At 51.2% G+C, this 27,039-nt stretch overlaps 2 protein-coding genes across 5 annotated transcripts; both read right to left on the bottom strand.

Annotated features, from left to right (window-relative positions):
* Positions 1–3,055: 3,055 nt before the first annotated feature.
* On the bottom strand, positions 3,056–9,750 carry SLC30A2 (solute carrier family 30 member 2). Of its 2 annotated transcripts, XM_036256544.1 has the most exons (8): positions 9,701–9,750; positions 8,819–9,039; positions 7,627–7,773; positions 6,798–6,951; positions 5,901–6,072; positions 5,063–5,168; positions 3,835–3,969; positions 3,276–3,421 (listed from the first exon to the last, which is right to left on the bottom strand). In XM_036256544.1, the coding sequence occupies exons 1-8, from the start codon at positions 9,748–9,750 to the stop codon at positions 3,276–3,278; spliced, it is 1,131 nt and encodes a 376-aa protein (XP_036112437.1). The 2 variants fall into 2 exon arrangements, with proteins under 2 accessions (XP_036112438.1, XP_036112437.1); XM_036256545.1 differs by lacking the exon at positions 7,627–7,773 and having other exon boundaries at positions 3,056–3,421.
* Positions 9,751–12,984: 3,234 nt separating this feature from the next.
* TRIM63 (tripartite motif containing 63) lies at positions 12,985–26,489 on the bottom strand. 3 transcript variants are annotated; one of them, XM_036256571.1, is made up of 9 exons: positions 26,220–26,489; positions 24,627–24,799; positions 21,742–21,910; positions 20,249–20,344; positions 18,282–18,515; positions 17,581–17,603; positions 17,128–17,252; positions 14,622–14,690; positions 12,985–13,045 (listed from the first exon to the last, which is right to left on the bottom strand). In XM_036256571.1, the coding sequence occupies exons 1-9, from the start codon at positions 26,376–26,378 to the stop codon at positions 13,038–13,040; spliced, it is 1,056 nt and encodes a 351-aa protein (XP_036112464.1). In that variant the 5' UTR covers positions 26,379–26,489; the 3' UTR covers positions 12,985–13,037. The 3 variants fall into 3 exon arrangements, with proteins under 3 accessions (XP_036112464.1, XP_036112465.1, XP_036112463.1); XM_036256572.1 differs by having other exon boundaries at positions 21,742–21,907; XM_036256570.1 differs by lacking the exon at positions 12,985–13,045 and having other exon boundaries at positions 14,563–14,690.
* Positions 26,490–27,039: the final 550 nt, after the last annotated feature.

Genomic DNA, 27,039 nt, shown 5'->3' with positions numbered 1-27,039 from the left:
AGGAATTATCACTTCCGAAATAAAGCGCGTCCTTGTCCTCCAAGCTCAGGCTATAAATACCGCTACAGCAGCTGCGCGGGGGAAGAACCTGGGAGGGGGACGGCTCCAGAGGGGTGGGGATAGTGGGTCCAGCCCAGATCCAGGGTGTCAGGTGTCTTCTGCTTTGATCGCCTCAACGCCTTGGAAACTCCCGTGACTAGCTCACTAGCCAGAACATGCTGTCCCCCAAGGCTTCCCATCCCCATCCTCTAGCTTGACCTTTTGCCCCTGGATGACTCAGATCCTCCCTGGGGGCCAGTCACAGCTGGGGGTGCCTAGAAGGCTCTCCCTTGAGAGGCATGGGGCTGATAGATTCTTGAGGTGGAGGAGGGCGGGGCTGGGAGTAAAGAAGATGGGAGGTAGCCTGGCCCGGGATCAAGAACAGTTGAGAGTGGGTGAGGAAGCACACAGCTGCAGCCCTGGCAGCCTTCCCAAGGTGGAGGGCTTGGAGTGCCAGGCCAAGGCAGGGGAAGGAGGCACCTTGCTTCTCCCCAATCACAGCTGGGGCACTCAGAACGCTGAACTGCCTTGGCATAGACTTGCCCATGGGGAGGGCACTGCTAGGCCCAAGGACTCACACTGTAACAACATGCAGCCCAGAGCAGGTCCCTAGCCCCTGCTGTAGGGGGAGGAGAAGGTGAATGAGGCAGAAACCCCAGACCTGCCTCACACTGGCAGTCTGACTGAAGGCAAATGAGTCAACCTCTCTGAGTTTCTCATCTGTAAAAATGGAGCATCTCAATGACTGGTGAGGAGTGTAAGGACTTGCCATACAGCAAAGCTCAGGATCCAGGTTCCTGGGGCCTGCCATGGCTGAGGGGGAAGGAATGTTGATTCCCTGGAGACTGGGGTGGAGGCATGTTGATGGCCATCAGCAACCCCTCCCCCTCCCCACACACACTTCCAAGCTAACACAAAGTGATTTCCCACTGATTTTGAGGGGTGAAGAACCCACTGACCTAGGTCACAGGCAACCCTGGATGTCAGTGCTAGAAAGGCACAAAGACATCATTACACAGATGAGAAGAGAGGCTCAGAGCGGGAGGTGAGGGATCAAGCTCCCCTTTTCCTGCCATGGGTAAGGACAGAGTTAAGACAAACTCACTGCTGCCCCTGGGGAGGCTGGGAAGCCCACCTGGCACCTCAATGAGGCAGCCTCAGGCTGCATCTTTCCAAGATAAGATAGAAGTAACCACTCTTCACTGACCAGGCTCTCACAACCACCGTGAGGTAGGTGGAGGCATATGGGCACTTGCTTGTTATGGTGGAGAGATCACTAGACCAGGACCACCTGATGTTGGGCATGCTGCCTCCTTTGTGAGACTGAGGACGTCCCCATCTTATAAACACAAGTCAGCCTTAATTCAGGAACCTTCACATACTCCAGGAAGCCAATGTCTCCTGTCCCAATTGTACAGTCCCTCTGTCCTCCATCTCTAAGTTCAGAGCATGGCAGGCCATAGGGACAACAGAGCTGGCCCAACCAGATCTGATTTCGGGCTCTGAGTTCCCCAGGACACTATCAGAAGTGGCCCAGGAGCTGTGAGGTGGTTAAGGTGGAACCCAGGATGCATTCCGTACCCCTCCCCCCAACTGTGGCCAGGGTCTCTTTGTGTTGGCACAGCTTCCTGAGCTGGACAAATAAGCAGAGAGGAAACCAGCCAGGTTCTTACCTAGTCAGAAGCCTCCTCCCTCTGGAAAAGGGAAATATTGGCTCACAGCTGAAGTGACCACTCCACAGATGGGCCTCAGGTGCCCCCTGGCTGTCCATCTCAGGGACACGTTAGGAGTGCAGGGTTCTTATGTTAACAGCGAAACTGTACCTTGGTTCTTAAGTTCGGCAAAGAAAGATTTCAGAGCCAAGAATGCAAATTATAAGAGAAAGTTTATTTAGAAAGTTACTGAAGGGCCCTTGGAGGTTAGGAGAAAGGCAGAGGTAATGCACCTGAGGGGTAGAGGAGGGGGAAGGGAAAGGCCCAGGTTTGCTCACTAGGGGCACCATGCTGGGTCTTCATCTTGAGAGTTTAATTTATTGTTTTATCCTCACCCGAGGACACTTTTCAATATTTTGTTCAGGTAGAGTGGGAGGGGGAGAGAGAGAGAAACATCGACGTGAAAGGGACACATCGAGTGGTTGCCACCCACATGACCCAATCAGGGCCGGGGGCAAACTGCAACCGAGGTTCGTGCCCTTAGCAGGAACTGAACCTGGGTCTTTCCAGACCACAGGCCAACGCTCTAACCACTGCTCAGGGCCAGGGCCATCTTGAGATGTTTTAAAGCCTGGGGGTTTAGGGGAGGATCTCAATAGAATATTCCTCAGCATGCCCAGCTGGGTGTGGCTCAGTGGTTGAGCATAGACCCATGCACCAAGAGGTCATCGATTCAATTCCCAGTCGGGGCACATGCCCAGTGGGGGACATGCAGGAGGCAGCCAATTGATGTTATCTCTCATCAATGTTTCCATCTCTCTCTCTCTAAAAAATAAAGAGAAAAACAACAACAACAACTCAGTTTTATGCTGATGTACCAAAATGAGATTTATTCCCCTGACTTAATCCATCCTTGGGTGTGGTTGGCACAAATGGTAGTAATTGGATTTCTGTTATCTGTCTCCTTGAGTAGGGTGGTTTCAGTTAGTTACCCTCTGGTTGGGGAGAAGTATAAACCACTTACTCTTAAGTGTCCTTGGTTAGGAAGATAGGGTTTTGTGATTTACTAGAGGGCTGGCTGTTCCACGTGTCCTGGCATACCAGCCTGCCTCACACTCCCTTCCCCCACGGCCTCCTTAAATCAGACCGTGTGAGGCAGAGAGGAGGCTCTGCCCCAGGTTTCTTTATAGATTCATAAGGCAAAGAAAATGGGCAATGAGGCAGGTAGGCAGGGGGTGTGGAGGCCAGGCACCCCTCCAGCATCCCTCACTGCCTTTCCCTGAGGTTGGTGGTAAGACAGCATTAGCTGAGGATTAGGCCCAAACCCAGCCCTGCCAGGAACTGACCCAGGAGCTGGAGGAATGGGATCATACTAGCTTTACACCTGCTGAGTCCCCATCCTGGGGCTGGCTATAGTCAGATGGGGGAGGCAGGGAAGAGCCCCATTCCTGGAGTAAGGGTCAGGAGAGGGATCTGGTTTATATCACAGCCATGGTAAATAGAGTCCTGGCTGGGCCTGGGAGACAACTGGACCCCGCCATCTGCAGGTCCTGTCCATGCCCCAGTTGGCACCAGGCCTGGCAGTTAGTCCGAGGGGCCTTGGCATGCCTGACAGTCCTTCATGTCCTCAGAGTAGTCCTCGATCTGGATGGTCATGGTGTGGAAATGGAACTTCCCCTGTAGGCGGGTGCTGACGGCCTTCAGCACAGCCTGGGCATCTGTGTTCTGAGCTGGGGGCCAAGAGGACACACCAGGGGAGGCAGCAGAAAAACGTTGACTCACTCTTGGGCGCTTAGAAACAATCAGGAGCCTAACTCTCCACTCCTGCACCAGGTACCCCCCCCCCCTCCATTTCCACACCTGGCACAATCCTGAAAGAACAGGAAAAGCCCTGACTTTAAGGTTTTCCTCTGCCACTTAGGTATAAAAGCCTGGGCAAGTGACTCCACCACCCTGCCACTCCCCCAGACTCAGTTCATCTATAAATGGGATTGTGATGATCAATAAAATAATGAGTGTAAAGCACTCAGCATGGGGCCAGGCTCAAAGCAGGGGCACTACAAGCATCTGGACCTGTCAGGGATGCCCCAGGCCTCTCTGGCGACCTCCCCCTCACCCCGCCCGAAGTGTCCCCACCACTCACCGATGGCGATGTGGACAGACAGCACAGGCTGGGCCACAGTCAGTGCCCAGATATGCAGGCTGTGCAAGGCTTCCACCCCCTCCACCGACAGCAGCAGATCCTGAACAGCAGTGAAGTCCACGCCCTTGGGGGTCCCTGGGGACAGCAGGGATGGGGGTGAGGGAAACTGCTCCCTTCTGCCCATGCTGGCTCCTGCTCCTCCAGTGTCATCTCAGAAGAGCTCCTTGGCCAGCAGATCTGCTGTTGCCCACCTCCCAAATGATCTCCATCGTATCCCGTTGTATTTTCCTCTTAACACTGTCTGAAATTATCTTGCTTGTTAGTTTCCGGCCTGTTTCCCCCTCTAAAATGGAAACTCCATGAGAGTAGGACAGTCTGCTTTATTTACCACCTTATCCTCATTAGTGCCTATAACAGTGCCTAGCCCATAGTAGGTGCTCAATAAAAAGAGGTTGGCCTTTTTTTTTTTTTTTTTAGTGGAAAGAAGGAAATCCAGAGATTGCTGCACCCATGTGGGACATCATCATGATCAGTTTGATCTGGGTCAGTCACATTCTTGGAGGAAAAGTTCTGACCTGCAGCAAGACACTCCTGCTGACCCCAAACCAGGATCCACATTGACCCTGCCCACACAGAGACCCATGACCCAAGACCTGGAGCACAAGAAAGCTGGGTGATCGGTGTGATAACTCGGGGTAGACCATTTGCCACTAACTAGCACCCCTTGGAGACCAGCCACATCCTCCTGAGGCAGGGGCCTCAGAAAAGAAGGCCTGAGCTGGTTCACAGGTTCAGCAATCTTGTCCAACACTGACTGTCTTTTTCTGCCCCTCAGTCTGCCCCTCTGTGCAATGGGGAGAATAATCCTCACCCCTCTCGTCTGCCTGAGGGAAGGCAAATGGAGACTGAGGAAGTGTATGGGGAAGGGCTAGAGTGCCAGGTGCTACAGACCCAACCCAGAAACCACCTGACTAGGCAAGGAGGACACATCTCAGCAGGGAGGAGGCTACCTTTGGGCCGAGGGGGAAGGAAAGGCATAGTCCAGGTGACATTTCCAGGAATGGCCATACCTGAGGGCCCAGCTCCATGCCAAGATCAGCCTAGGGCCCCAGGCTATGCCAGGTTCCAGACCCTGGCTCCCCACCAATGTGCTGAGATCTAACTCCCACCTGGAACTTCAATTAGAGCTGGAGAGCCAAGAGCAAAAAGGGAGCCCAAGCCCAGTTACCTTCCATTAGCACCAGGATCACGTCTCTCAGGATGTTCAAGGTTGTCCCCAGGACCAGGATGGAGAAGAGGAAGGTGCAGATGGGGTCTATGTATTTGTACTCTGGCTGCAGGAGAACGGGAAGGCAGAGCTAGGGCTCAACGCCTAACACCTCAGCTGCTCTTCTCCCTTCCCTCCCAGCACTGTGGAGGCAAGAGGGGCTTGCTCTGCAGGTGGATATGAGCCTTACCCCGGCCCTGCCTCCCAGTTGATTCCACGCTCAGAAGGACAGGCATGACAGGCATAGTCCCTTCCCACCCCTCCTTGCCAAGGGGCTGAGACATGGACAGATCTAAGTGGAATCTTAGACAACATCTAGTCCATCACTTCCATTTTATAGGTAGAGAAACAGGGGCTCAGAGCAAGGGACTCACTCTACATCTCACAGCTAGCAAGTGGTGGAGCAAGGGTTCAAACCCAACACTCCTTCCAATACACCGCACTGCCTCTATGTAATGGGCAATGCCCAGGCTTTGGCAGCACACAGTACTGGGTATGAATATGGCACTACATCTTACTAGCTGTGTGATGCCGTGAAAGTCACTGAACCTTTCTGTGCTGCAGAAAAGACCACTCACTGTCTACCTTCCGGGTTGTTGTGAGGATCAGAAATGCTGATAAAGGTTGTTGTGAAGTTCAGAAGTTGGATAAATGTTCCTTCCCTCTCCTCACCCTTTTGCCAAGAGCTGGGAGGGAGCTAGAATCTGGAATGGGGCCTGTGCAGAGAGGAGCCCCAAAATGATCTACACCCTGCCCACCTCCATCCCCTGGCCCACTTCCCTCTGTCCCCAGCTCTGACCTTGAAGTATAAAATATAGGCCGCCACCAGGACACCCAAGCTCTGCAGCAAGTCTCCTATCACATGGATAAAGGCAGCTCGGACACTGGGGTTCTGCTGCTGGCTGGTGACATGGCTATGCCCATGGCTGTGACTGTGCCCATGGCCAGACTGGTGAAGAGTCAACCCCATTCTATGGAAGTGGAGACAAAGCCAAGGTAGCAGGTAGAGGCTTCAAATCAGCCAGGCGGAGGCCACCCATTAGTGCTGGCCTCCTGGTGGGGCAAAAACCCCAAACCCCCAGACTGCATGATCCCTTTGGCTACATGAGGAACCTGACCCAGACCCATGAGGCCTTGGTTCAGAGTGCTATGAAGAAAGGGCTCAATTCCAAGGCCAGGCTGAATCTGGGCACACAGATGCCTCAGTGCCAAATCTCAGAGCAAGAGGGCACCATGGAAGTCATCAGTTTCCCCCACCATGTCACAGATGGGGAAACTGAGTCATAGGGAAGTGGCTTTCCCTAGGCCACTGAACAAGGGAGAGAGAACCCAAATAACACAGATGCTCTACACACCCTGCCTCTCACTGAGACCAATTTCAGTCACATCACCTTGAAAAAGAACTTGGATCCTTCCCCTAGGGACATCTGCTCCTGCAAGAACTAGACTAACCCCTCCCCATTTCAGGTATGAAACCTCCCAGGTTATTCACCAACATGTATGGGGGGGGGGATTTATGCTGCCCCAGATTTACAGTTCCTGATGGACTTGGCCCAGGCCCAAGGCAGAACTCAGGTGTTCAGGGGCCAGAGCTCAGACTGTTAGGGAAATGCTATTCCTGTAGCCTATACTGGAGTTGGCCCTGCCTTTTTTCCACCAGAAAGTACATAGAAGGGAAGAGAGAGGACTCACTCACATGACGTTCACGGCCACAGCACAGCCTGCCGTTATCAGCATGGTCTTCCCCTCGATCTCATAGTCCCCAGAGATCAGCCGCTCCACCGCCAGGTACACCAGTACCCCAGTCACGACCCAGATGGACAGCACAGACAGCAGGGCTCCCAGGATCTCTGAGGAAGAACCGATCCCAACACCAATCTTAGCATGGAGTCCTATGGCTGAGGGGACCTCCTCCTCCCTCTAGGATTCCCCACCCTCACCCCAAGTCAGGGCCCGGGTCTGATTGGGATTTGCTGAAAGTATGGCCGCACCTTACCCCACCACTCAAACATCTGACAGTGTCAGAGCTAGAAGGAACTTTAGTCATTTGAGTTAAGCCTTTTTGTTTTACATGTAATGAAAATGACTTTAAAAATATATATACCCATTGCTCAGCTGGCAAACTGAGGCTTCTGAGGAGGAGAGGCTGGGCCGTCTCCCACCAAGAGGAAAATGACGATGCAGCCCAGAGAGGAACTGAAAAGGGTGTAACTTCCAGAAAGCTTTGCTGACCTTTCCCGCCCCCCACCTCCAGAGCTGATCCATGGACTCTTGTGCAATTAGTTTGTCGTGTGTATAGTCATTGGTTCTTGAAGGGTACCCACTTCATTTCATAGGAAGGTGAACTCTCCTTGCCCCCAGACTGGGAGTTCCCGAGAACAGAAGCCAAGTTTGACATTATCTTTCCCCACGAAAGTCACCCTACTGGCCTCACTTAAGGAATCCACCCATTACAGCCACCTAAGAATCCCCGTCTTGACCTGCCCCTCTTCCAACCCCACTCCCGTCCAGACCAGGGCCCTCACCAGCTCGCTGCCAGCCGAAGTTCATGGTCTTGGTGGCTGGCCGGGAGGACATCCAGAGAGAGAAGAGGCTGATGAGCATGCTGGCAAAGTCAGTGAGTAAATGGGCTGCATCGGTCATGATCGCCAAGCTATGTGCTAGGTACCCACCTGCAGGGGCAGTGATGATGGAGGGTCCTCATCAGCTCTCCAAGGAGCCAACTTCCCAGACTAGGTAGCAGGGAAACCATGGGCTCTGGAGAAATACTGGACCAGGACCTCTTCACCCATTCGCTGTGCAAGTACTTTCTCTGAGCCTCAACTTCTATCATCTGTGAAACAGGACTAACAACATCTACTTAGAGGGTGAATGTGAAACTCAAGTTCAAATAGCCTGGAAAGCATGGTAGGCATTCAGTAAGTGCTCTTTCCTTCTAGGCATTCAGGGTGTCAGATGGGTACTAGACTTACAGGGGTGATCACTTTGTAAGATATATAAATGTCTAATCACTGTGTTGTACACTTGAACTAATATAACATTGTATGTCAATGGTAATTAAAAAATAACGTTTTTAAATAAAATTTATTTTTAAAAGAACATGGTGAATATTCAACCTTGACCGCCACGACCATTGAACAACACGGGTTTGAACTGAATGGGTCCATTCATACTTAAATTTTTTTCAATAAATAAAATTAGCCCTTCATATCTGTGGATTTCCCATCTGCTGACTCTATCATCCCCATGGAGAACAGTACGTTCCCATCCCCAGATACAGTTTTCCATCCATGGTTGGTTGAATCCATAGGTGGGAAGGGGCCCACTGTAGCTAAGTTTTTAGGGATTCAAAGGTTACATCTGAGCACTGGCCGATTTAACTCAGTGGTCAGCTGGCGGACCAGAGAGTCCCAGGTTCAGTTTCCGCTAAGGGCCTGTACCTCGGTTGCAATTTGTCCCCAGCCCTGGTTAGGGTCGTGTGGGTGGCAACCAATTGATGTTTCTCTCTCTTTCTCCCTCCTGCTCTATCTGAAGATGAATCCTCCAGTGAGGATAAAAGTGAATATTCAACTATGCAGGTCAGCAACCCTAACTCCACCCCCACATTGTTCAAGTGTCAACTGTATTAATGTTGCTGGAACATTCAGGAGAAAAGCCTTTTGGATCATCACAACTATCCATGTGCCAATTTCATTTAAGTATCACAAAAGTCCTTACCAATGACTTCCCCAATTATGAACATCAGGCAAATGGCAGAAGCTACATAGAGCTGACGACGGGCCTTCTCCTTCTTGGGGTCATGGTGACTGCCAGGACCCTTCTGGGAGTGACAGTAGTGGTTGCTCTCCACAGCCAGCTCAATGGATGGCAAGTCCGACTCAGGTGGGGACACAGAAATCCAGCCAGCCCCATCCTGCGGCAGAGATCCCATGTAAGATCTGGCCACAGAAGAAAAGAAAGAGGAGACTCAGGGGCCAAGGAGGGCTGACTCCAGTCCTATCTCTTCGCGGGGCTTTGGCATTCCCATGTGTACAATTAGGGGACTAGTTAAGGACACTCAAAGCTTGACAGTCCCCCAGGAGTGACCAGAAGCCCATGTTCGCAGGTGGGTGCTGGGGGAAACGACCAGTCTCCAGGAGTGAAGAGCGGTGGCCTGGGATGTTCACTTCTCCCCCATACCTCCCAGGGCCTAGAGGAGGTGAAGACCTTGGGAACTGGCCAAGGGGCGGACCAGTGCAGCCAAGCGCAGAGAAGGAACAGAGCTCAGGCCTGGCAGATGGGCAAACCTCCGTCTCGAGCACCTGGGGACACAGGGCCTCCCTCGGCGAGGTTGCGGGAGGGGGGGGGGGGTAAGGTTCCCGGCCGTGGGCGGGGCTCTAGGCATCGCACTCCCGACCAGCGGGCAGCGGTGAGGATCTGTGCTCAGCCGCCCAGGTGGGATGACTCCTTTGCCACGCTGGATGTCCCCTCACCTTCACCTCACCAGCCCTCCTATGTGGGCCCTGTTCAAGCTGCTGCCCAAACCATCCCAGGACAGAAAACGAGGAGATGCGTCTGAAACCGCTCAAATTCCCACCCCTCCCCAGGTTCTCGCTTTACCGGGCTCTGGGCAAGGCGTCCAACAGATGTTGCTTATCCGTGGCCTTCATGCGGCCCCGCGGGTCGGGAGCCGCGAGCGGACTCCGGGCACAGTGAGCCCTGAAGTTGCGCGCCAGGCGCTGCGCAGCGCGCTCTCGCTTGCGGGAGCCCAAGTCGCCTCTCCGGCCCCGCGGTGCTCGCCTCCACGCCCGCCCTGCCGCGCTGGGACCGCGGTGTGATCGTCCCGCTGCCGCAGCTGCTGTCCCACCGCTTCTGCTCCCTTTCCCGCTCCCAGCGCTTTATTCGGCCCACGCCAACCCGTGTGAAGCGGCCTGCGCGCGTCGTGTGCAAAAGCCTGCGGGGAAGGGGGAGGGGTGGCCGGGTGCAAAGGATGCCCCGGAGCTGCCCCGAGCACCCATCCCCATGTCCCTGGGGCGCGGGGAGCCCACCTGACTTGCGACCAGAAACCTAACCGCCTCTACTGAGTTAGGACCGGGCCACGGCTGCGCGCGCTCTTCCCTCCGAGAAGTTCTCGGATCTTCGTTTGTAGGAGTTCGCTCTGGAGCCTCGGAGAACAAGAATGTGGCTCCTGAGGCTACGGTTGTCTTCCCCTCGGGCTGGAGACTCCTGAGAGTTTGAAATAGGTTTCCGCCCTCAGGCTGCAGCCACCGGCGGTCGGCTGCGTCCCGCTCAGGCTAGGTAGGGGGGTCCAGGAGGCGGGGCCTGCCTCCTCTTAGGCTGGGGCAACGGCCCTCTTTAGGACTGACTGGGACTGCCCGACCCATTCTCACCACTGAAGCAGCCTTGCCTGCTCGCTCTGATTCGAGTCTGGAGTGACCGGCTTACCTCCATCCCCTGCATAGGGCGGTGTCGCACTTTATATCAGCCTCCATCTGGGCAGAGCTACCACCACTACCATCATCCCTTCTCCCCTGCCCCCCAGCTGCTCTCAGGGGCCCCGGGGAGGTGCCATGCATAGTGTTCTGCCTCTCTCTTTCTCAAATTCCTTCAGTCTTCTTTGGGAGAATACTTTAGAAAGTAAAACTATAGCCTGGTCGATGCAGCTCAGTGGTTGCGCGTCCTCCCAGGCACCAAGAGGTCGCCAGTTAGATTCCAGGCCAGGGCACATGCCCCGAGTTGCGGACTCAATCCCCAATAGGGGGCGTGCAGAATCACTGTTTCTGTCTCTTTCCATTTCCCTTCCCCCTCTCTAAAAATCAATAAAAACATATTGGGGGTGGGGGGAGTGAAACAGTAAAGAAAAGCAAGTATGTGAATATCAAAAAAGAGGATAGTGGCTACCTCTAAGCAAAAGAAGTTATGATGGGAAGGGGGTACAGGAAGGATGTCTGGGAGCTGGCAATGTTCTTTTTCTTGACCTGCATGGTAGCAACACAGGATTTCGTTTTACAATAGTTTATTAAACTTTATAATTAATTGTGTACAGTTGTGTCTATAATATATTATGCAATTTTTAAAGAAAATGTTTAAAATATGCTTTGGAACTTGAGAAAGAATGAGAAATAAGAGCAAAAATCTGATTCCCTGAAATTCAAAATTAGGGACAGAGTTAACCTTGGAAAAACTCCCAGAAGTGAAAGCGGGCCAAGGCGTGAAGGTTTAAAGCACTTTCATAAAGTGAGTTCCACAGAACATTAGTTCTGGAGGATGTCCTATGAATGGATAAATTGGGAAATGCTGGGTTAAATATTCAATCCACCAAAAAATATTAGGAGCCTTAATGATCATGCAGTATTCCAAACACCATAAACTCGATGGGTCAGGCATTGTCAAAAGTTAAAAAGCTTTCTTTATGACAGGACTACTCAGAACCTTTAACTTGCCACTGTGTTCTGAATGTCAAAAAGGTGGGACAGACTCTGCAGTGTTCCTCAAATTTATAAATTTAAGGTGTCTCAGACCCAATTAATGCACCATCTCTATCCACTCAGCTTCTTCTCTCTCCCGGTCCCCTGGCCCCTTGTTCATGGAAGGCCTTGGTGCTACTTCAGCCTTGGTCATCGCCTCAGCCCCTGGCACTGGTGGCTGACTTGGCCTTCCCTGGAGTACATTTGGATTCCAGCAGAGCATCCATTGTGCAGTTCCAGCACCCATGCCCACCCACTGGATCACAGAGGTTCTACTCCTTGCATTACCCACATAGTTAATGGATGGTGTGCCATCTAGCTTAGCTTCCCCAGCAGCTGCCCAAAGGGGCCGAGTGATGCAACCTGGAAGTGTAAGGAAATTAACACTCTGGGAGACAAACTTCAATCCTGAGGCAAGAGACAGAGGCGCCAGCAGACAAAAATCTCCCTTCTTCCCTCTGATGAGCTGCTTTGAGTCAGCTGTGTTCTTCCTTCCTCCCTCCCTTCCTCCCTCCCTCCTTTCTTTCCGTCCTTTCCTTCTTTCTTTTTTTCTGTTGTGTTCTTTATAACCTGCTAGAAACCTCTCATATAACTGAACAAACAGCCGGGTCTCTGCGACACTTTCTATTTGCTTCTCTCCTATCCTGCCTTGCTTCCACTTTCCCTCACCTTGGCTGCCCTCGGATTGTATCTAGACTAAAACATTTAAGCTTTGCCTTAGGTTCTGTTTTCCAGAGAACAGGGCATTAAACTTGTTTCTTGAGGATCATCTCAGGGACAGTTTTCCTGGAGCTCTTATTGGGAAATGCTGATGTAAAGAACTCTTCTTTAGTGGGACAGAAGCCATTACGGTCTCCATCCTGCCACACACTTTCTAGCAGGCCTCTGTCCATCTGAAGTCTCCAGAAAAAAGGCTGAACAAAACCCAGACTCCTTTAGTAATAACAGGAAGAGAGCGCTGTGCATTTATTAAAACAACATATAACACAAACTCAGTTACCATCCCGCCAGGAATGGGCACTGAAACCCAGTACAGTATCCCCTCCAGGTTTGTGAGCGCTACCAGCCCTCCCAGCCAGGAAAGGAACGGCTTCCTTCTCCTCTAACAGTCACCAGTCACACGATGACCGGGCATGATCATACAAAAGTTCCTTTACAAAAAGCACCAAATGGGCAAACATATACAAGTATATACAAAAATCACATTTTAAAAATGTACAAAATATTCAATTTTGCACCAATGTAGAAAAGTGTCCTGTGTGGTTATTTCAAGCACATTTCCAACTCTGCTTCAGTGACTGCCTGACACAGCGGTGGGGGTCCTACTCCTAATCCCTGCTCTCTGAGCAGAGAGAAGACACACCTCCCCATTGCCCCTGCAGGGGCCCCGACCCCTCCCACCCTGGGCCTGTCACCAAGGCAGCTGGGCCCATCCCCACCCTCCCCAGTCTCTCTGCATCTAGAGGGTCTCTTTCTCATCCAGCTCCTTACTAGTGTCCTGAAAGAAAAAGACAAAGAAACATAGAGTTAGGCAGGGACCCAGGGGGATCCAGGGCTTACCAAGGTGTAGAGACAAAATGATCAAACTCCAATTCCTGCCTGGCCTCTTTCTTTTTAAACCAAAATAGAATTTAGTTGCCAAAACAAAATTGGATTGCACATCCAATACAAAGTTCCAAAAGACTACTCTGTATTTTTCAACTGGATTGGAATTTAGTTCCAATAATAACTTGGCTTTTAAAATAATAACATTCGCAAACATGCTAATTAGCAAACATGTCCTCCCTATGTGCTAGACACTGTTAAAAGATTCTCTAATGTACTGTCCATTATAATCTTTTATGGTCAGTACTTTTATGCCCCCATGCATAGATGAATAGCCCAAGACTCAGAAAAGTTGTGAACTGCCCAAGATCACACCACCAGTCCGTGATAAAGCTGCAGTTCAGAACTGTTAACTGTGGTCTGCCAGGCTGGCAAACTCAAATGCCTACAAAGACCAGCAGATGACATGAATGAGGAAGGCTGACAGTGTGGGTTTGGGCAAACTGGCAAGTGCATGTCCCATGCAAAGGAGGCAGCCACTGCCCAGTGCCAACTCTCTGGGACAAGAGAGAAGGGTGAGCTCCACATTGTTAGCTCTTTCCAAATTTTCACAAGAAGGTGGAAATCCAGATTCTTAGTTGAAATCTCCTTTTTTAAAAAAATCCTTTAAGGCCCTGGTCGGTTTGGCTCAGTGATTAGAGCATCGGCCTGTGGTCCAGAGAGACCCAGGTTCAGTTCCCGCGATGGGTGCATGCCTCCGTTGCAGTTTGTCCCCAGCCCTGGTTGGTTGTGTGGGTGGCAGCCACTCGATGTGTCCCTTTCACGTTGATCTTTCTCTCTCTCTCTCTCCCTCCGACTCTGTCTGAATAAAAAAATGGAAAAATGTCCTCAGGTGAGGATAAAAAAAAAAATCCTTTAAGGCCCAGTCGGTGTGGCTCAGTGGTTGAGCGTTGACCCATGCATCAAGAGGTCGCCAGTTCGATTCCTGGTCAGGGCACATGCCCAAGTGTGGGCCTGATCTCCAGTGGGGGGCATGCAGGAGGCGGCCAGTTGATGTTCTCTCTCATCGATGTTTCTAGCTCTCTCTTCCTCTCCCTTTCTCTCTCTACAATCAATAAAGAAAAGAAAAAATTTTAAAACACTTCAAAAAAAATCTCCTAATTTTTAAAATATTGGCAACTGATTTTTAAAAATGTAAGCATTGTGATGGCCAAACAAAACGTCTCAGTGGACCAAGGCTGGCTCACAGTGCTCTGTCTTTTACGTCTGCATGCTGCATTGATTTCCGTGTAGATATAAGTATTTAGATATAAAAATGGGAGCTTTTTATTATGAATAGTTTGGGTTATTTTTTCTCTAAGGGTAAAGGGAACAGGACTTTATCCTTAAAAGGTTTATACATTTTGGGAACATCATCATATTGGCATCATCCACAAAGTCCAGCGCAGCATTTTGCACACAGTCAACATCTCAAGTTGTTGAATGAATAAATTTATGAATGGATGAATGAATGTAGATGGATTTCTTACCTTCTTCCTTCCCCTCTGTGGTCTCTTCCTCTTCCTGATCTTCTTCAATGAACTCTTCCTCTTCCTCATCTGTGTGTATGACAAAGAACAGTAGTGTTAGGATAGGTAGGTTTCTCAGAGGAACTGCTCAAAGGGGAACCAGGCTTGCGACAACAGTGATACCAATCCCTTTCGATGCCCAGTCGTGGTCAGCCAGCCATGCAATGAAATCAGTGGCCCTGGAGGTGATGGGCTTGCCAAACCCAAGCTGCACAGAGGTGGGCTTCCTCCTTTCTCTCCCCTCCCCTTCCATCCTGCACCCTCCAAGGGAGGGAGGTTCAAGAGGCTCTTTTGTTCCAGTAGCTGCAGCAGCTTCTATCACCTGAGCTGCCAAAGAGAACTTTGGTATGCACGCTGTACTTCTGCATATCTCTCAGTTAGACAGATAAACATCACCTGTGGAGATGGGACAAAAACGCCTTCTCTGCGACCAGAGTCCTGATCTGGAAGGAATTTGCCCAGTCTTTGAAATCTGCCTGCCTAGCACGCCCTGTACCCTTTTCCTCATTCCTCAGCCTACTGAGGGGTGGACAGGGGGTTGGGAACAATTCTGGGGCCACCTGCTCCTTGTCTTTCTAAAGCTGAGCCTGAGACTGAGCTGCAACCTGTACCTACACCCCCACCCCCGCCCCGGGGTATCACCTTTAAACTCTGTTAACAGGGAACATGCCTCTTGCCCACCCGCTCTCCAAAGTCACTTCCTTAATCCTTTGGGGCCATGACGGGGTCACCACAGAGTCAGAGCATTTGTCCAGAGTACCTGGGAAGAGGCTTGAAAGAGTGAATGTCTCCAAAACGACAGCCAAAATTCCAGCCACCTACCTGGGATATATGCACAACCCAGGGAGTTTTGCTGCTGTTGTTTAATCATTATCACATTAACTACTCATAACAGCACTTGCTGAGGATTTACTACATGCCAAGTGTTGTGCTAAGCACTGGACATGCATTGTCTCAGAGAATCCTCACGAGGGTCTTGGGAGCCAGACGGTCCTTGGAGGCATCCCCGTGGGCTACGTACTAGCTGTGTGGCCTCCAGGAGACCTCTCACCATCCCTTGGCTTTATTTCCTCAACCACAAAATGGAGATGACAACAGAAACTACCTCATGAAATTGTTGTATTAAATGATAGAATTTATGTCCGGCCAGTGTGGCTCAGTGGATGAACATCGATCCATGCACCAAGAGGTCGCTGGTTCGATTCCTGGTCAGGACACATGCCCAGGTTGTGGGCCCGATCCCCAGTGGGGGACATGCAGGAGGCGGCCAGTCAGTGTTCTCTCTCATCAATGTTTCTGTCTCTCCCTCTCCCTCTCACTTCCTCTCACTCTAAAATCAATTTAAAAAAAAAAAAAAGATAGAATTTATGTCAAGGGCTTACTGCCTGGGCCATAGAAAGTGCTTAATAAGTGGTAGCTGTTGGTATGGTTCTCTCTCATTTTCCTATGAGGAAACTGAGGCTCGGGGAGATAATGGAAGGCAGCGCAGGTCTTCACAGTGCCATACTCTTCACTGCATACAGTTATCTTAGCTTCGGGAGGGTAGCAGGGGAACAGGTGACCTACAGCCATGACTGTCCACGTCTGCTGGCCTCTCAGCTTTGGGATGCACGATGTCCTCACCCACAAATGGGCACATCTGGTGCTCTGAGAATTGATGTGACACCAGATTCTGCCAGCTTGCGGGAGAGCCAAGCTTTCTCATGCCACCCCATATATAATTCTTCTCTGCCCCTGCATACCTCTCTCTGTCCTGGTCACTGAAGCATCACCTATCAGAACAACGAAACAGTTGGCAGAATTGGGTCCACTCTCTGTCTCTGTTGCTAAATAGCTACCTTTCGACTGTGACCTTGAGCAAATTATTAACATCTTTGCTCTTCATCGGGTTTCCTTGTTTCCCTTATTATTTTCCACTCATTGCTGTTATGGTTACATTGTTACAATTATTATTGGTACTCTGTAGAAGAGTAATTACAAGCAGAAATGAGGACATGGTATAGACAAATGAAGGTATCTGGGTATCATAGAGGAAAGCATGAAAAAGCTAAACCTAGCTTTAGGCACCAACTAGTACCTGTCTAGTACTCTACGAACTCTTCTGTATCCATATCTAGTTGTTGCAACAGCACCATGAGGTCGTCATTATTAGCAGGCACACTTTTAACCAATTTTTAAAGTTAGAAAGATGAAGCTCAGAGAGGTTCACCAAAGGTCACACAGATAACAAATGGCAACCTCGGATTCAAACTTAGGTCTGCCTGTCTCCAGATGCCACACTCTTCCTACAGCCCCAAGACACCTCCCTGAAGTGATCATTTATTGAGCAACGATGTTGTATCAGGCACTGTGCTTGACTCTGTGTTCATCCAGAAGTTGGTTGCTATCTGGGCGTCTTTGCCAGCGTATAAGCTGATTTCCAGGGGTTGAGCAGGGAAGTAGACAAGGGCACCACCACCTCCTTTACCTGTCCCAAAGTCGATGGCCCTCAGGGTGTCTGCTATGTGCTCTAAATCCAAAGTAAAGTAGTTCATGTCTTCAAAGCCCTGCTCTGTCTTCCCCAGCTGGCAACCCTTGGAAGCTTCCACAATGCTGTGGGGGAGAGAGAGGGAGTTGGGGAGAGAGGTCTAGGGCTTAGTGCAGGGAGGGGTGTTTTAGCTCCAGATCACGCAGTATCCATGCTTGTGCCCACACCCAGGACTTGCACCTAGAGGCTCCCCCTGGAGGGGTGGCATATTTCCTGCCCAGTCACAAGCAAGTACCAGTCCAGAAGAGTAGGGGATGATGCAAAGGGCAGGAAAGCCAGCCTGGAACGAGACCCTCCCAGCAGCCCTAATGTAAAGGGGGAGGCCCACTGGACAGAATCAGAGGCTCTGGTGGGAGCTAGGGCTTTGGATCACTGCCCTGGGGAGACACTGACCTTTTGATGAGTTGCTTGGCACTCTGTAGGGGGAGAGAGAGCAAAGGGTTAGGATTGCATTAGGGGTAGCCCCAGGAAATCAGCAAATCCAGTTACTTGGGTGCTGCAGATAGGCACTTGGTGCCATTCCCCAGCCTGGCTGTGACCTGCTCCCCACCCTGAGCTGAATAAATCTTGGGTTTTTCCTTCTGTCCATGGTCTGCACAGGTCTTGGTGATCACTCTAGGCCCCTCCCATTGTCCTGGCAGGAAGCTTGGATCTTAGGGATATCAGTCTAAACACCTTAAACCCTGAACTCTCCAAGATGAAAATCTTATCCTAATCAATTTTTTTATATCCGATGTCTAGCAAAGGGCCTGGCCTAGAGTAGGTGCTCAGGAAATTTTTATGGAACGAAACTGTGGAATCTTATAGCTGATCCTTTTCTGTTTTCCAACAGGCTCTTCTAGGGCAGGGGTGCCTCTCATACATCTCTGTCTCTACCTCAGTGGCTGACCTACAGTAGGTGCTCAATTAAGTCTCTAGGTTTAGGTAGGGATTGTTTTATGCCCATTTTTACAGATGAGGAAACTGAGCCTCAGGGAGGTTTAAAATGACTTGCCCAAGGGCACATGGGTGGTCATTGGAAGAACGTGACTTGAACCTGAGACAGAGCTGTTGAGATGAAGTAACTCTGTCCATACCCTCCTAGTCCTGCTCACCAAGAGGAAGATGGCTCCACCAGGCTCATCCAGAGACTGGATGGCTGTCTCCACCAGTTTAGTGGACTTGTCCAGTTGCTCCCGGTACTGCTGGATAAGGGCCTCAATGAAGCTGAGCTTCTCCTCCTGCTCCCGCGTGATCCGCTGAAGCAACTCACTCTTCTTCTCATCCAGGATGGCGTACAGCACGTCAAACTTCTGGCTCAGCTCTTCCTTCACCTGGTGGCTGTTCTCCTGGGGACAGAAATCTTGGAGTCACATCCTGTGGGGTCCTCCCTATCCCCAACACTTCCTTCCTGGGATGGGTGTGCTAGGAACAAAGACTCTAAAGCTGGAAGAGGCCTTACTACACCCTCATTGTACACAGGTGAAATGAAGGCTTAGCAAGAAGAAAGCACTTGCTAAGGTTCCATGGCTACTCAGCACACGTTTGGAGTCTGGTGTCATGGAGAAAGCAACCCCCTTCTTCAAAAATAGAGACTCTAGGGTCAAATGAAATGATGCACATTCTGGTCCTCCTATGTGTCCCCAAGTCATATCCTCTCCCTGTTTTAGGACCAAGACTGGATTCAAGAAGCTCTGCATCGTCTGGTCCTAGAAGAGGTGTAGAAGCAGCTCCTCCCCTAGTGACCTCCTCACTGAGGCTCCCTTCTCCTCAACACAGATGTTACATCTTCATTCCCTATCTGTGAAATGAATATAACAATAGCATCTCATCAGACTGGGGGCTCGAGCACCATCTATCAGTCTGAGCCCATCATGGGTCATAGCAATGTTCCCCTCCTTCCTTTGAACACACTCTTTGTCTACCAGCAATACAGCGATCCCTGCCCCCATCTCATCTCCAGGGCCCCATCCCACGTGAAGAAAGAACATCATGGATGCTTTTGTACAAAGAGAAGTTTCCCTCTGCCTCTACAGTCTTCCTACTCAAAGTGTGGTCTGTGGACCAGCAACTTGGGCAAACCCTCAGAGCCTGTTAAAAATGCAGAATCTCGCCCTGGCCGGTTTGGCTCAGCGGTTAGAGCGTCGGCCTGCGGTCTGGAGAGACCCCGGTTCGGTTCCCGCTAAGGGCACGTACTTCGGTTGCAGTTTGTCCCCGGCCCTGGTTGGTCGTGCGGGTGGCAGCCACTCGATGTGTCCCTTCACGTCGATGTTTCTCACTCTCTCTCCCTTCCTCTCTCTCTCTCCCTTCCTCTCTCTATCTCCCACTCTATCTGTACAAAAAAATGGAAAAATATCCTCGGGTGAGGATAAAAAAAAAAAAAAAAAAACCCTCAGAGCCTGTTAAAAATGCAGAATCTCGCCCTGGCCAGTTTGGCTCAGCGGTTAGAGCGTCGGCCTGCGGTCCAGAGAGACCTGGGTTCGGTTCCCGCTAAGGGCGTGTGCCTTGGTTGCAGTTTGTCCCTGGCCCTGGTTGGTCGTGCGGGTGGCAGTCACTCGATGTGTCCCTTTCACGTCGATGTTTCTCTCTCTCTCTCTCTCTTCCTCTCTCTCCCTCCCACTCTATCTGTACAAAAAGTGGGAAAATGTCCTTGGGTGAGGATAAAAAGAAAAAAAAGAAATGCAGAATATCATGCCTCATTCCAGACTTACTGAATCAGAACTTGAATTTTAACAAAATCTCAGTGTGATTAGTATGCACTTTAATATTTGAAACCTTGGTCTACAGCACTCCAGAGTCTAAAACTACCAATGTTTAAAAAAAAAAAAAAAAGATACTGGAAATTATTGGTGGGACTGGGGTCTGCCTTGTTCACCACCCCATCCCCAGAGCCTTTGGCAGGGCCTGACACAACTGTGCTCAAGAAGCATTTGTTGCAAGAGTGGATCAATGGATTAGTCCATTTCTGCTCACCACCCCTGCTTGAACACCCCAGACTCTACACCCCAACCTTGAGCCTTCGCCCCACAGACTAGGCTGCACTGCGGCTCTCAGCCCCCAGGCAGAGCTTCTGTCCCCTCACCTTGGTCATCCGACTGGAGTCCTCCAGCTGAGTAATGATGGTCTGCACACGGTCGTTCCCCGCCACCAGCATGGAGATACAGTTACTCAGTTCGGTCTAGACGGGAGGAGGAGGCGGGGATCAGGAGAGGAGGGACAGGAATAGCCTCAGTGCCTGCCATCTTGGGACTTGGCAGTAAAATGGCACCTCACTCCCCTCTCTGCTAGAAAGAACCTCCAGTAGCTGCCTGGCCCCTCTTTCTGAGGTCCAGCTGAGGCCCAGAGCAGAGAATAACAGAGAGACATGGTTTCCTTTATTTTACAGATGAAGCACAGAGATGGGAAGTGAGCTGCCCAAAAAACACAGCAAGATACTAGTGGAGGAGGGGCTTGTTTCTAAGAAAGCAGGGGTGAAGAAAAGAAATGGAGTTGGGAGTTCTAAAAGAGGGAGACCAAGCCCTGGCCAGGCAGTTCAGTTGGTTAGAGCATCGTCCTGCAACAGCAAGGTTGCAGGTTTGATACCCCATCAGGGTACATACAAGAATCGCCAATGAATGCATAAATAAGTGAAACAACAAAATGATCTGTCTATCTCTCTCCCTTCCTCTCTCTCTAAAATTCAAATTAAAATAAATTTTTTTTTTATCCTCACCTGAGGAAATTTCTGCATTTATCTTCAGATAGAGCGGGAAGAAAAGAGAGAGAGAAACATTGATGTGAGAGACACGTCGACTGGCTGCCACCCACATGACCCCAACCAGGGCCAGGGACAAACTGCAACCAAGGTACATGCCCTTAGCAGTAACTGAACCCGGGACTCTCTGGTCTGCAGGCCGACACTCTAACTGCTGAGCCAAACCGGCCAGGGCTACAAATCAAATTTTTAAAAAGAGAGATCAAGAGAAGAGTGGGACTCGATGTGTCCCTTCACATCGATGTTTCTCTCTCTCTCTCCCTTCCTCTCTCTCCCTCCCACTCTATCTGTACAAAAAATGGAAAAATATCCTTGGGTGAGGATAAAAAATAAAAATAAAAAAAAAGAGAAGAGTGGGAGATGGGGGGAAAGAACATGGAAAGAAGGGCCACATTACTGTACAGACAAGGTAGTGGGTCTCCCACAGGCCCCGGGGCTCAGGGAGAGGGCTCTCGGCTGCCTCCTGCTGCAGGGGAATGTGAAGACTGAGAGAGGCGACCAGCACAGGAAGAGGTATCTGGGGCCCAAGGCACACTGGGATGTAGAAGTCATGGCCTGAGAGGACCCTGGTGGCCTGGCCCTGGGGTCTGGTCTCTCCCTTGTGGCCACACCCAGGTGCTCTCAAGTGGCTCTAAGTATAACCCATGAGCTCAGCCACCTCCCCCAGGAAGGCAAGGACTGCTGTCCCTGCAGCCTATGCAGTCCCGCCAGAGGGACCGTTATTGAGTTTGGCTCAGATCTGCAGAGATCCAATGCGCATCCTGAATCACTGGGCCATGCCCAACAGGCCCAGGCTAGGGTAGAAGGGCTCAGGCCAGTACCTTTTGTCCCTGGAAGACACTCTGCAGTGGGGCCACCTCACAGGCCTGGTGGGCCCCAAACACCTTGCACATGGAGCAAGTGGGCATCTCACACGTGAGGCAGTAGATGTTGATTTTCTCGTCTTCGTGCTCCTTGCACATGGGGTGGCTGCCCTTCTGCAGGGGCCTACTGAAGTGGAAGAGTCGCAGGTCACGAGGTGGGGGTCCCAAGTCTCTGTCTCCTCCCCCAGCTCCAATCATAACTCCACCCAAATCTAGACCCAAATTCTCAGTGGTTGGGTGTCCTTAATCCTTTTCTTTTATCCTCTGGGGACCCAGGACCAGGGAAGCCAATGACACCAAGGCTGTCTCCGTATACCAGGGCTCCGACTCATGATGGAGTTGGCCTGGACATGGGAAGGGTGGTAGAATCCCAGATTCAGATCTGGAGACATTTTCAAGAAAAGGAAACTGGACCCTAGGAAGATGAATTGACTTGCCCAAGGTCGCCCAGCAAGTCAGGGCAATGGAAGGCTAAATTTCATTCGCTCTAATTATAGTCACCACAGCTCTCGGTTTCTGCAGGCTGGTCTCTAAGTGAAGCAATTTATACCCATGGCCTCATTGAATTCTATATTTAATCCACCAGACTGTAACCTCCATCAAAGCAGGGAAACATGCCCGTTCTCTTCACTCCTGAATCTGCAGCGTACAGTGCCTTGCACAGGGAAGGTGGTAAGTGAGCATGCCATGAGGGTGCCCTGAGGCTCAGAGAAGGAAGCAGTGTGTGTGCCCCAGGTCACACAGCCAGTACATGGGGAGCTCAGGCTGTCCAATAGCCCAGCACAAGCCTTGACTACTGGTCCAGAGATTGTTTCCAAGGTCTAGTCTCTTTCTTCTCTTTCTTTCCAAACACTCATTCTTAGAATGTCTTTCTCCCTTTGTCTCTCTCTCCACTCAGGGTCTCTGGCAAGTTATCTGTGCTTCTCACAGGAAATCGGTCACCTCCTACCAGAGATTCACTTTTATGGAGGTGGGGGTGTCTAGGTCTTACCTCCCCAGCTAGATTACTCACTCATTTAGAGTCAACATGGTGATTACACTATCTGACTTCCCAGCCCCTGACAGCTGGCGCCTCCCAAGCCCAGGCTTACGCATCTGGGTTTGAATCCAGATTGTTCTGCATTTATTTACACTGTGAACTTGGACAAATGCTTTCACTTCTGTGAGCTTTGGTTTCCTCCCAGAGCTACTGGGATCACGCAGAAGTTGTCTGTAATGACACAGGGCAGACCCTCACTAAGGGCAGCTGTCATTGTCATCCAGCTATGCAGGAAGGCCTCGAAGGGTTCAAACACAACCTGGTCTTCATAGGTCAACACTGGACGGGCTAATATTTTGGTGCAATGTTGATGTTATTATGATTATAATGATCAAAAATACATTTGCATTTAGTGTTGAGCCCTAGCAACAGGAAAGACAATAAGCAATCAAAAGTGTTCATTAGGGAGTCAGTCATACAGGCTCCCTCTCAGGTTCACCACTTGCAAACTGAGTGTCCTTGGACAAACCGCTGACCCTCTTTGAGCCTCCTCATCGTAAAATGAGGGTAAGAATGTCTTATAAGATTACTGTGAGAATTACATAGAGAAAATGCATGGGAAATACTTACACCATACACAGTAGGTGCTCTATAAATATTTCATACCTTTAACATTTTCCATCAATATCCTATTCAGTCACAAAAACAAATCTTACTGTGCCCTCTGCAAGCAGGGGACATGAAGGCCCAAAGACTTAACCAGGATCCTACAATGAGTTAATAACAGAGTCAGATGAGCAGACAGTGCCCCAGGCCTGGGCTTTTTCTCACCAGGACTGGTCTGTCACCTTTCCTTGGGCAGGACACTGCCTGCAGGCAGGCACTTGGTGATGGTTTTGGACTATAAGGGCTGGAAGTCTTGTCAGGATGTCCTGATTTGTAAGGATCTCCCTGGGAGCCGTGCCTCTCTCCCCCTCAGGAATTCTGCCTGAGACGGAGCTGCTATTCTAAAATCAGGGAGACGTGGAGCTCGATCCACAGGGCCCACTCCCAGCTCTTCCACTTCCCAGCTGGGCAACCTTGGGCAACTGACTTCACCTCTTTGGGCCTCAGCTTCCTCATCTGTGAAATGGGGGTGAAAAGTCCTGCCTGATCCGTAGGGGAGACATTCCCAGTGCCTGGTGCTGTGCCTCCAGCGCGTGGGACCTTCGCTGCTATTATGACGATAGAGCAGCGATTCCAACCTTTTTCATCTCGTGGCACGTAAACCAATTATTAAAATTCTGTGGCACACCAAAAATATATATTTTGTGCCGATCTGACAAAAAAGTAGGTATAATTTTGACTCATTCCCACCAGAAGTCTATTGTTGTGTTGCCTGTCGTGTTTCTGTATTTGACAGTCTAAGGGGAAAGAGGTCAGAGCCCCTGACTAATCAGGTATTGTACATCTTAAAAATTCCTGCGACCTGCCAGTGTGTCATGGCACACCGGTGGAAAATCCCTGCCACAGAGAAACTGGCTAAGTTCTCACTGGGCACTTTCTCTGCTTATCAGGGCCACTGAGCTGGCCCCAGGGCCTCTCTCTGTCCCTCTCACAACTCCTCTTTCCTCTGATTCCTTTCAGGAGGGCAGCCTGGGCCCCTTCCCATGAGCTGAGTGGCGTGGAGAATCAGGGCTGGGGGCTAAGAGAGCTGCTGTTCCTGTCTGAGGAAGAGGGACACCGCTCTGGGGACTGGCCAGTGCAACTCCTCCTGCCAGGGGGCTGGGTCTGAGCAGAGGAAGGAGGAAGGAGCCTGCCTGGGAGATCTGGGCACAGACGGTTGGGGAGCAAGGGCGGCCTCCCAGCGATTGGACAAACTGACCTTGAGCACTCCTGCTTGTAGATGTCAATGATGTTCTCCACCAGCAGATTCCTCTGGAGGCCATATACTCCGTGACGATCCATGATCACCTCATGGCGGCAGGAGGGGCAGCGGAAACGGCCCCCAGACATGGACATCGAGCCACTCCGGTTGGTCCAGTAGGGATTTGCAGCCTGCAGGTGGCAAGGGCAGAGGTGAGGCCTGGGCTCCCTCCTCAGCCCCTGCCCTTTCTAATCTCCCAACATCCTCCCACCCTGCTGACCTCAACCATTGTTGTCAAACCACGGGACCGGAGCCCCGCATCCTGCATGAGAGGCAGCTCACTTACACAGGGAGCACCTGAGAAGCACTAAACAATCAATGCATTTGGGAGTCAGCAGACCTGGGTTCAAGTCAGAGTTATTCTCTAAATGACTTTGGGCAAGCAACCTTATCCCTTTAAGCCTCAGTCTGATCATCAAATGGGCATTATAACCCTGGCCAGTTTTGCTAGTGGTCAGAGCGTCGGCCCGAAGACTGAAGAGTCGCGGGTTCAATTCTGGTCAAGGGTACGTACCTTGGTTGCAGTTCATCCCCGGCCTTGATCAGGGTCGTGTGGGAGGCGACCAGTTGATGTCTCTCTCTCTCTCTCACATTGATGTTTCTCTCTCTCTCTCTCCCCCCTTCCCACACTAGCTGAAGATAAATAGAAAAATATCCTCAGGTTAGGATTAAGAAAAAAAAAGGGTATTATAATTGCAGCCAGTGATTAGGGCTGCTATCTAAAAGATAAACCAGTGAGCCCTGGCCGGTTTGGCTCATGTGGACCAATGAGTTGTGGGTTCAGTTCTGGTCAAGGGCACGTACCTCAGTTACAGTTCATCCCCGGCCTTGGTTGGGGTGGTGCAGGAGGCAACCAGTCGATGTGTCCCTCTCACATAGATGTTTCTCTCTCTATCCCTTTCTCTCCCTCTCTCTCCCTCCCACTCTATCTGAAGACAGATGGAAAAATATCCTCAGGTGAGGATTTTTAAAAAAGGTAAAGATAAAATAGGGAGAGAACATTTGTAAAGTGCTTCTGGGGAAACGAGTCCTGCCTCCCATCCAGGACATCCACTCTCATCCCTTCTCAGGGAGATGAAGCCCCTCCTGCCCTATGTTAGAGGGAACAGCACGGAAAGGGAAGATGTCTGTAGGGCTCAGTGCCTCCCACCCTCCCTCCTCCTAAAGCTCTGGGCCCCCTGCCACCTGGGAGCTGGCTCCAGCCCCAGGGGTCTGGTTTCTCTCTCCTCTCCCCCTGCCTCCCCCACTTATCACTTGAGGCATTTGACTCCTGATTGAAGAGTCAACTGCGGTGCTCAGGGCAGAGGTGGTGGGTGGCAGAGTTGCCGGCGGGTGGGGAGGGGAAACATGCGTCATGGAAAAGGAACAGGGCGGCCAGAGCCACCGCCCCAGCCCCCCTCAGCCCAGTCCAGAGGTCTTTGCAGGGGGGCACTTTGCAGGGGAAAGAACCGGCCTGTGTGGAAGGGTCCTGGGCTAAGAGAGAAGAGCTGTCATCACAGGAAAGCTAAGTGGCCACCAGAGCCCCCAGGAGAGGCCATGCCCAGCACTGACCTGGAAGATGTCATTGGCACACTTCCGGCAGAGGTTGTGCTGACACGGCAAGATGACCACCGGCTTGGTAAACATCTCCAGGCAGATGGGACAGATCAGCTGCTTCTCCAGGTTCTCCAGGGGGTTCCCGTCCTGGATCAGGCTTGATTTATAATCCATACTGTCAGGCGGTGTGCGGCCCACCTGGCTGCTCCTTTACCTGCCTCGCTTGACGCAGATCTGGGGTCTTGCCTTTGTCACAACACACCCGCCCGGAGCCTCTTGGCTTGCTTCTCCTACCCGACTTCTGTCTTGGTCTGAGGCCCCACTGATATTTATAGCTGGACCCTGGTCACATGAGCTCCAGGAGGGGACCAGCTGAGCATTCCAGGGCCAGCGCGGCTGGCAGGGCTTGAGTTCCCTTCGCGCCTGCGAGAGCGGCCTCTCAAATCACATGCAGGGATGAGCAGTCACTGTTCCCGGGAACGGGGGTCGTAAACAAGAACAGCGTGTTCGTGGGCAGACTTGGGGGAGGACTGGGTACCCAGAGTTTCCTCTAGAAATTAGTCTCCTCCCACCAGGCTAATGGGCCAGGGATGGGACCCAGAGGATGGGCTGCTGGGATTTCGGGGTCAATAGCCAGTGTCCCCTCACTGACCGTAATCAGGTTCATCCCTCCTCTGGAGCCCTGTGCTCCCAAGACGAGGGGGCAGCCCCTCTCTCTGAGCCCATCCCTCTGCCTCAGACCTGAGCACAGCATGTTGCTGAAGACCTTGACACCCCCCAACCCCAGCTAGCTTGTCCCCCCATTCCTTGACCAGTAATGTCACTTTAATGCTAA

Source organism: Molossus molossus, unplaced genomic scaffold (genome assembly GCF_014108415.1).
Source record: "Molossus molossus isolate mMolMol1 unplaced genomic scaffold, mMolMol1.p scaffold_m16_p_12, whole genome shotgun sequence".
In the NCBI taxonomy this organism is placed as follows: domain Eukaryota; kingdom Metazoa; phylum Chordata; class Mammalia; order Chiroptera; family Molossidae; genus Molossus; species Molossus molossus.
Note: the sequence above shows the minus strand (reverse complement) of the source record. Positions and strands in the feature narration are given on the sequence as shown.

Bases quoted from the DNA above. Each gene is read 5' to 3' on its own strand.
- TRIM63 (XM_036256570.1), bottom strand. From the start codon at position 26,378: ATGGATTATAAATCAAGCCTGATCCAGGACGGGAACCCCCTGGAGAAC. The intron at 24,800-26,219 runs GTCAGTGCTGGG...TGCCACCTGCAG, and splicing joins GTGCCAATGACATCTTCCAG to GCTGCAAATCCCTACTGGAC. The intron at 14,691-17,127 runs GTAAAGGAGGTG...TCATACACACAG, and splicing joins GGCCATCGACTTTGGGACAG to ATGAGGAAGAGGAAGAGTTC.
- SLC30A2 (XM_036256544.1), bottom strand. From the start codon at position 9,750: ATGAAGGCCACGGATAAGCAACATCTGTTGGACGCCTTGCCCAGAGCC. The intron at 6,952-7,626 runs GTGAGGGCCCTG...GTTCTTCCTCAG, and splicing joins CTTCGGCTGGCAGCGAGCTG to AGATCCTGGGAGCCCTGCTG. The intron at 6,073-6,797 runs GTGAGTGAGTCC...CCACTTCCATAG, and splicing joins GCTGTGGCCGTGAACGTCAT to AATGGGGTTGACTCTTCACC.